The 9458-nt window shown below is 49.7% G+C and overlaps 1 protein-coding gene across 1 annotated transcript in view; it reads right to left on the bottom strand.

The window, feature by feature from the left end:
• Window positions 1-4429: 4429 nt before the first annotated feature.
• ITGAM (integrin subunit alpha M) overlaps window positions 4430-9458 on the bottom strand; it is a 37261-nt gene continuing 32232 nt past the window's right edge. Inside the window, exons 23-30 of the mRNA XM_055562046.1 lie at window positions 8894-8977; window positions 8492-8567; window positions 7344-7451; window positions 7078-7161; window positions 6810-6923; window positions 6620-6721; window positions 6283-6393; window positions 4430-5648 (exon numbers count right to left, since the gene is read on the bottom strand). Of these exons, the coding sequence (XP_055418021.1) occupies window positions 5577-5648; window positions 6283-6393; window positions 6620-6721; window positions 6810-6923; window positions 7078-7161; window positions 7344-7451; window positions 8492-8567; window positions 8894-8977 (751 nt within the window). The 3' untranslated portion in view covers window positions 4430-5576. The remainder of the gene's footprint in view (window positions 5649-6282; window positions 6394-6619; window positions 6722-6809; window positions 6924-7077; window positions 7162-7343; window positions 7452-8491; window positions 8568-8893; window positions 8978-9458) is intronic.

Below are 9458 nucleotides of genomic sequence, written 5' to 3'. Positions count from 1 at the left end.
TGTCTTCATTGATGCATGCAGGCTTCCTCTGGTTACAGTGAGCGGAGGCAACTCCCTAGTTGTGGTGCGTGGGCTTCTCATTTCTGTGGCTTCTCTTGTTGCAGAGCACAAGCTCTAAGGCACACAGGCTTCAGCAGTTGTAGCACACAGGTTTAGTTGCCCTGCAGCATGTGGAATCTTCCTGCAGCAGGGGTGGAACCCGTGTCCCCTGCGTTGACAGGCCACTTAACCACTGGACCACCAGGAAAGTCTGGGGAACAGATTTTTTGAGAGCTCTGTCTTCTGGTAGAGAGCTTGAGAACAGAAAACTGGGTAATCCAAGCCTATTCATTCATTTACTTAACACATATATTTAGCAATTGTTCCAGGTTCCAGATCTTGTCCTAAGGAAGTGAGTCTGGTGCCGTGTGGGCAAAGACTGGGATTGAGAGAGAGTATGGGGGAACACAGGTACATGCTGATCCGTCCCAATAGATCATGTTGAGGCCTCAATCCCAATGTAATTACTAATCACATTCCCTTTCATTTTCAAGTCTTGCCTGGTGACTCAGATAGTAAAGAATCTGCCTGCAATGCAGGAGACCTGAGTTCGATCTCTGGTTTGGAAAGATCCCCTGGAGAAGGGAATGACAACACACTCCAGTATCCTTGCCTGGAGAATTCCATGGACAGAGGAGCCTGTTGGACTATAATCCATGGGATTGCAAAGAGTCAGACATAACTTAGCAACTAACACACTTCACTTTCAAAAGGGTCCTAGTTGGTCAGCCTAATTATGATGCCTTTGAGACACATGAGGTTGAGAGGGGAGGGCAGGAGCAGATGAGCTATAGAGGTAAGCAGAGGCCAGTGCACACAGGGCCTCAGAGGTCCCCTTAAATATAACAGGCTGGGCCTCAGAGGCACGAGTGGTCCATGGAGTGAGCTGCCCTGCTTACAGGGTGACTCTGCCAAGCTGTCACCTTGTTTTGTCAAACATTTCCCATTTTTCAAGAGAAACCATAAATCTGAATTTCTCTGAGAAACCTCTCCCTTTTAAAAGGTCAGGAACTAATCAAAAGCAAGTAAACAAAACCAGGAGTGCTAAATAAAACCTGAAGGCTGGATTTGCCCCAAGGATTGTCAGTTAGAAATCTCTTTTCTAAACTGTAAGTATTAATATCACAAGCTAGAATTAAGATTGCCAGGAGAAATATCTACAACCTCGGATATGCAGGTGATACTACTCTAATGGCAGGAAGGGAAGAGGAACTAAAGATGAATACCCTTTTGATGACGGTGAAAGAGGAGAGTAAAAAACCTGGTTTGAAACTCAGCATCCAGAAAACTAAGATCATGGTATCTGGTCCCATCACTTCATGGCAAATGGATGGGGAAAATGTAGAAGCAGAGACAGATTTTATTTTCTTGGGCTGCAAAATCACAAAATCATGGACAGTGACTACAGCCATGAAATTAAAAGACACTTGCTCCTTGGAAGGAAAGCTATGACAAACCTAGATGGCATGTTAAAAAGCAGAGGCATCACTCTGCTGACAAAGGTCCACATAGTCAAAGCTATGTTTCTTCCAGTAACCGTGTATGTATGTGAGAGGTGGACCATAAAGAAGGCTAAGCAACAAGGAATTGATGCTTTCGAAGTGTGGTGTTGGAGAAGACTCTTGAGAGTCCCTTGGACTGCAAGGAGATAAATCAGTCAATCCTCAAGGAAATCAACCCTGAATATTCCTTCCTTGCAAGGACTGATGCTAAAGCTGAAGCTCCCGTATTGTGGCCACCTGATTCAGAGAGCCAACTCGTTCGAAAAGACCTTGATGTTGGGAAAGACTGAGGGCAGGAGGAGAAGGGGGCAACAAAAGATGAGATGGTTAGATACCATCACCGACTCAATGGACTTGAATTTGAGCAAACTCCGGGAGATCCTGGAGGACGGAGGAGCCTGGCATACTACTGCTGCTGCTGCTGCTGCTAAGTCGCTTCAGTCGTGTCCGACTCTGTGCGACCCCATAGACTGCAGCCCACCAGGCTCCCCCGTCCCTGGGATTCTCCAGGCAAGAACACTGGAGTGGGTTGCCATTTCCTTCTCCAATGCATGAAAGTGAAAAGTGAAAGTGAAGTCGCTCAGTCGCGTCCGACTCTGAGCGACCCCATGGACTGCAGCCTACCAGGCTCCTCTGTCCATGGGGTTTTCCAAGCAACAGTACTGGAGTAGGGTGCCATTGCCTTCTCCTGGCATACTACAGGGGTCACAAAAAGTCAGACTTAGCAACTAAACAACAGCTAAGTAAGAAAAGAAGGCTGGAGGTTGCAGAGATTTATTTTGAACCAAGGGATCCCCAAAAGTAAAACCAAGGACAGACTTTCCCAGGTTTATCTGCTTCTTCACCAGAGATTTATGGCCCTGTTTATTAGTAACTTTGGGGTCATGCTAGGGTAATTTGTCACTAGAAATAATTTACTTTTTAACCCACCATTAAGCTCCTAGCTGGCTAAATTCAACACAAGCTTCCAATGCAAAGAGGCTATGTGGACTTTGAGCCTTGATTGCTTGTCCAAGGACTGCTGCCTGGAGGTACAGAGGCCCTCTCCTTTCCTGGGTCAGTTAAGGACTCTGGAGATCTTGAGGTCCTTTTTCTTTCAATTTAAGGAAGAAGAAAGTCATTTTAAGGGTTCTAAAGTCAGAAAAAGAAATTGTGTAGAACCATTTCAAGGTGGACTTCCCTGGTAGCTCAGTGGTGAAGAATTTGCCTGTCAATACAGGAGACATGGGTTCAATCCCTGGGTCAGGAAGATTCCCTGAAGAAGGAAATGGCAACCTACTCCAGTATTTTTGCCTGGGAAATCCTATGGACAAAGGAGCCTGGAGAGCTATAGTCCATGGGGTTGCGAAGAGTCAGACATGATTTAACAACTGAATAGCAACAAAGATACAAAGGGCCATTGTCTTATGGGTCACCCTTCGATGACATCTTATTGCATTTTGAATAAAACTGAAACTCCTCACTCTGGCTCACAAAGCACATATGCCCAGGCTCCCACCCACTCTTCCAGCCCCGACTCTGCTGCCCTCTGACTGGAAGGCTCCTGCCCCTACTTGAGTCAGGGATCGCCTTCCCCAGGAATCTTCCCTCACCTGCCCTCCGTCCTAAATCATCCGGAGCAGATGTCCATCTAAGCCATAACTTCCTTGTCTCTCAATGAACTGCATGTACTTGCCATTTTTATCAACCTCCCTCATGCCTGCTGCAGGCCATTCCTTTGACGCCGTCAGGACAGCAAAAGAGAAAAGCTACGGAATCAGACTGAGCCAGGTTTGAATCCCACCTCCACCACTTCCTTATCTGTATGAAAAGTGAAAGTGTTAGTTGCTCAATCCCGTCTGACCCTTTGTGACCCCATGGACTGTAACCTGCCAGGCTCCTCTGTCCATGGGATTCTCCAGGCTGGAATGCTGGAGTGGGTAGCCATTCTCTTCTCCAGGGGACCTTCCTGACCCAGGGATTGAACCTGGGTCTTCTACATGGTATGCAGATTCTTTACCATCTGAGCCACCAGGGAAGCCCCACTTAGCGTATGACCTCAAGCAATTAGGATAATCTTGCAAAGCCTCAGCTTCCTCGAAAGTGAAATTCAAAGTAAATACCAAGATATGGCCACTTAGCAGGACTGGTGTGACAAGTAGGGCGGGTACTAAGGGCAGAGTGGTGGGTGCTGCGTTGGTGAAGGTTGGGAGAAGGGCAGCGGGAGAACTCCCCAGAGGAGGGAAGGCTACCTAGAAACAGGCAACAAAACTTCACCTGTACACACTCGGGAAAGCAAGTGCTATTCGTGCCCTGCCCCGATCCCTGCAGGCCGTGCCAGGGCACAGCTATGCTCCCTTGGTGGACTTCCAACCGGCAGCATCTGCAGCCCTTTCTCTGGCCACCAGAGCCCGCTCTGCCTCCATTCAGGTCTGGCTGGAGGTGTCAGGGAATTAACACTTCCTTCTCCACTAAGAGCAACTCTCAGCCAATAACTATGGGGCATGGTATATCCATTGAAAAAGACCCTGATGCCAGGAAAGATTGAAAGCAGGAAGAGAAGGGGATGACAGAGGATGAGACGGCTAGACGGCATCACTGACTCAATGGACATGAATTTGAGCAAACTCCAGGAGACAGTGAAGGACAGAAAAATCCTGGTGTGCTGCAACCCATGAGGTTGCAAAGAATCAGGCACAACTTAGCAACTGAACAACATGGTGTATCTGTCTGTGTACCTTCTCTGCACAGGTAGGAAGCGTCAAGGTGGGGGTTCTACTTTATCTCCCAGACCTCCCCAGCCGAGTTACACTCGACAAGCTCGTAGTGGTACCTCTGTAATACACCCTTTACTGCCTGCGTTTCCCTCCCAGCTCACGTTCCTTCCCTACTGGTATTCCCTGGGGTCTCTCTTAAATAAGCATCTTTCACTCAAATTCTTCTCTTGGGATTGCCTCTCAGAGAACTCAAATTTCTGCGAATGTATCCTATAAATTAGCTTACACATACGCAAAAACCACATACATTCAATTTATTAATCCACCATTTTTGTCACTGTGAGATTGGAAACAATGTACCTCCCAGGCTTAGGATCCACCCACATAGTAGAATACAGAGCCACTATATAAAAGAATGAGAACGTACTTTACATCTTGATAAAAAAAACAATGTCAGAGCCATATTCATGAAAAAGGCAAGATGTAGAACAGTATAAATAATGCATGCTGCCATTTGTGTAAAAAATTTGTGTATGTGTTTGCATATCCCTAGAATCATTGTATAAAAAGAGATTTAAAAAAAAAAAAAAAGAATCTTAGCAAAGGAGACCTCCAAACACATAACCTGGACTACCCTTTACAAGAGACCTGAATGGCCGGGAGATCAGGGTGGAAAGGAGAACCTTTTCATCATACACCTTTACACATTTTTTGACTTTGATACTACAGACAGGTTCATCTATTCAAAAAATAAAAGTACCATTAAAATAATAAATAAGTGAATACACAAAGAGAGGTACACCTTTGTGCACTGAACATATCAGCTCTAGTGTGGAATGGTCAGACAGGCTCCTGCTGGCGGGCTCAGCCCCAGCTGCTTGGGCTCCTGCCAGCCTGCAGGCTCACCCACCAAAGTAGGTCCTACTTCCTTCAGGGGAAAGCGCGGGAGGATCTGTTGGCCTTCCCTCTGTGTTCACCCGCAAGAGCTACCATCACCTCTGCCCCCAAGGAAGAACCAGTGGCACCTTCACTCCCACACAAGGAAGCCCAAGCAACCCCCTTTGGCCCCAGACCTTGTGCTGAAGGCACTTATCTTGGTTCAAGAGCAATCTAAGCCACACACACAACTCACACTCATGCATGTGCACACACACACACATACACACACACATGCCTGTGCACATGGATGAGAATGGCAACCCAAGCAGGTCGCTCCTGAGTGAAACGTCACAGCCCCGATTTCCTAACAGAGGTGTCCATCCAGCAGCCTGGGCACCCGCTCTTTGGTCCCATCACGTCCTGTCTGCTGCAAGGGAGGCCACTTGTGGGGAAGGAGCTGTTACTGGGGGGTATCCACATCGGGACCAGGTTCAGTCATCATGTCCTTGTACTGTCGTTTGAAGAAGCCGAGCTGTGGAGGCAGAAGCAAGTGAGTGAGGGCACCCGGCTGGGGGAAGGGGGTGGGTGAAAGCCATGCAGGACAGGCAGGGAGACTGGGGGACCAAGAGATGCAAAGAAAAAACACGGCAGGGTGTAGAAGAGCCCTGGGGAAAGTGGAACAGGAAGGGCATTGCTACTGGGAAAGGAAAGAAATAGAAAGCATAAGAAGAACTACTCCTTATATAGCAATTGTACCAGAGACCATTCTAAGTTCTCTAGAGTTATGAAGCCAATGACCTCCACAAAATGGGTATTTCCCTAGTGACTCAGATGGTAAAGAATCTGCCTGCAATACAGGAGACCCAGGTTCAATCCCTGGGTCAGGAAGGAGAAGGAAATGGCCACCCACTCCAGTATTCTTGCCTGGAGAATTCCATGGACAGAGAAGCCTGGTGGGCTACAATCCATGGGGTGGCAAAGAATCAGACAAGACAGCGACTTTCACTTACACTTAGTCTCATTGTACAGCTGAAGAAACTGAGGTTCTGTGACACCCCCCCCCCAGGTCACCCAACTGGCAGCAGAAGTGGGAGTTGACAGTGCTGAGTGAGAAGCAGTGGGGTGGGGGAGGGGAGCAGGCAGGAAGAGGGTCCCGGGGGAGTTACCTTGTACAGACCAGCAGAGATGAGGGCCAGGAGCACAAGCCCCCCTACTGAGCTGCCCACAATCAGCGGGACAGGGTTATGTACTTCGTAGGACTCCACCTTGGTCTCTGTCTGGAGCAGGGAGAGGCGGAGGGGTACATCAGAGGAGAAAGACTCTGGGTTTCTGGGGGTTCCCCAGTCAGACCTTGTGTGCTCCCTGAATGCCATGACTAACCCCTCCCTGTCCCCTGTCCCCTCCAGGCCCAGCGCTCACTCCTCCTGCCCATTCTTCTTTCTCCCCAACAAGCCCAGCCTCCTCTCCTGCCTCTAATGGTCGCGCTGTGTCCCAGACACATACCTGGGCCACCACAAATGCATCCTGCCCTGGAAGCAGGGTGAACTCTGACTCATCAAATAAGATCTCCGCTTTGCTCACAACTTGAAGGTGGTTGTGTGAAGTCTGTGGGAGAGAGAGAGGATGGGAGCTGGACCCCTAGGCCCTGAAGGATCATGACTCATGCCCAGCCAAGCCTCGGGCCCCCACAGACCTTGATGTACCAGTCAAATGAGAAGTTGCTCTTGAGGGTGACCTTGAACTCCTCCTGGATGCCAAAGGATGGGATGGCACACTGGATTCTCTGGCAGACAGCAACGGAGCAGTTCTGGGGAAGGGAGGAGAAGAGATAGGTGAGCAGGAAAGCTGGATGCAGGACTTGCCCTGTGAGCCCAGGCTGCTCAGTTGAGAGGTGGTACTGGGCACGGTGAGGGGGTGGCACAGAGTCTGCGTGCAGCCCTGAGGCCGGGGCTTAGTCTCACCAGCACTGGGCTCTTCTTAAGCTCCGCCAGGAAGTCAGAGTGACGAGGGGCAACCTCTGTGGTGTTACATCCACTGGACACGTCCTGAGGAAAAGGGACACGGTGAGGAAGGGATTGAAGTGAGGCTCCTGGGTCCACCCTCCAGGTCAGGAGAGGGTCAGGAATGGCTCCACAATCCAACAGAAGAAGCAGAAACGATTTTAGGAAAGACCAGGGGGCTGTGGAGGGAGGAGCTGGGCCCACTCCTCAGAGCCGTCTGGGCTTACCTGGGAGAAGGTGACCTGGGGCTGGGACCACACGGTCACCTTGTTCAGCTGGATGGGGATCCAGAAGACCACACTGATGGGCAGTTTCTTCCGGCCCAGGTTGTTGAACTGCATGGTGGGGGAAGGGTGGGTATCAGGGCTCTGGCTTGTCCACCCCCACCAGCAACTAGAATCAGGTTTCCCACTCCCAAACATCAGGGGAGTCCTGGGAAGGGGCCCAGGACTGAATAAGGCCTCACAGACCCAAGCACCCTGCCTTCTGATGCTTTCTGAGAGGTAGGAGAGTGTAGTGGTTAAATACCACTCCTGAGCCAAACAGGCTGTCGTAAGCAGCCGCTCTTCCACTTACTAAGGGTGACACCGGGGGGCGTGTTCTGTTAACCTCTCTGAGCCCCAGTTTCTTCATCTATAAACTGGGGGAGACGACAATGCCTCCATCACAGAGTCATTAGGAAGATGAAGAAAAAAGTAATTACATACATGTGTGTATACACATGCATGCTCAGTCACTTCAGTCTCTCTGTGACCCTATCGACTGTATCCTGCCAGGCTCTTCTATCCATGGGGATTCTCCAGGCAAGAATACTGGAGGGGGTTGCCGTGCCCTCCTCCAGGGGATCTTTCTGACCCAGGGATTGAACCTGGTCTCCTCCATTGCAGGCAGATTCTTTACTGCGGAGCCACCGAGGAAGTCCCATGTATATACATGTGTGTGTGTGCATGTGTGATGCACGTGCTTGTGTGTGTGTGAGGAGTCAGAGCAAGCTTAGAAGAGAGCCTGGCCCAAAGCAGGCACCTCATGCATGTCTCCCATCGTTCTTTTTTTTTTCATTCTTTTTTTTTTTTTTTGACAACACAACATGTGAGATCTTTGTTCCCTGACAAGGACCGAACCCGTGTGCCCTGCAGTGGAAGAGTGGAACTTTTTAAAAAGTCTTTATTGAATCTGTTAAAATATTGCTTCTGATTTACGTTTGGGTTTTTTGCCCTGAGGCATGTGGGACCTTAGTTTCTTGACTAGGGATCAAACTTGTGTCCCATGCAGTCAAAGCACGGAGTCTTAACCACTGGACCCCAGGGAAGTCCCTCCCCATTGTTCTTTCCTGTCATCCTGGTTTCCCTCCCCAGGCTCCTTCTCCACTCCCCACCTGATACTGATGCTCCATAGCGTGTATGGTCTTCTCTGAGGCTGTGAAGTTGAGATATTTGGTGGAGGCCTCAAGGCTGATGGGAGAAAGAAGAAGGGGCAGGAAGTGACAGAACATCAGGGGAGTCCTGGGAGGGGGTCTCGGGCTAAGTGTGTTAAGGGGTAAACAGGCACACAGGAAATGCAACTGAGAGAGCGAGAGCACGACGGTGTGCAAGGACCATGTCGGGGGACATGCATCGTGTGCCAGTTTGGCCCCCAACACACACACACAAATGCACACGTGTGCACACATAACTTCAGACACACACAAGCACACGTGCACAGACTCGCGCACAGATGCTCGATGCGCCATGTCCAGCCCAGGGGTGAAGGCAGAGCAAAAAGCCGCGGAAGCCAGTACCTGGTGACCACCATATACACAGCATATTTCACAGGCAGCTCCAGCTGGAATTGAGTTTTGTTGTTCCCCGGCATGTTGTTCTCACTGAAGGGAAACAGAGAGCTCTGACCAGCTCTTGAGAATTGAGAATCAGCCTTTCCTTCTCCTATTTCTCCTTTACCCTCTAGCACCAACCAACCACTGAGTCCTGTCCTCTCAGCATCTTAAACACTGTCCTTTAAATCTAACAGAGGAAATAGAGATTGTAGGGAAGCCCAGGGCTGCCCCGTGGAGTTCAGGCCCATCCCAACTCACCTGGATGGATGCCTGGAGCACCTTCTTTTTCTCACTGGTCCCCTGAACTCAAAATCACTCCTGCCCTAATCCCCTGCCCTCCTGGAGAGAGATCTTTCTAGCATGCAAAGGTGATCACATCCTGTCCCTCCCAAGTTCAATGGCAAACTCCCTAATAGCACCTGTCGGTCATTACATGAAATGGGCCATATCTAATCTAGTCCTTCAACTCTGCCTCCTGAGCTCAAACTTAGCCTGACATTTGCCGTATCCCGGCATGGCTTGGTCCACA

The sequence above is a fragment of the Bubalus kerabau genome, chromosome 23, assembly GCF_029407905.1.
Source record: "Bubalus kerabau isolate K-KA32 ecotype Philippines breed swamp buffalo chromosome 23, PCC_UOA_SB_1v2, whole genome shotgun sequence".
Classification (NCBI taxonomy): Eukaryota; Metazoa; Chordata; class Mammalia; order Artiodactyla; family Bovidae; genus Bubalus; species Bubalus kerabau.
The sequence above is the reverse complement of the archived record's forward strand: the minus strand, read 5'-3'. Positions and strand labels throughout refer to the sequence as shown.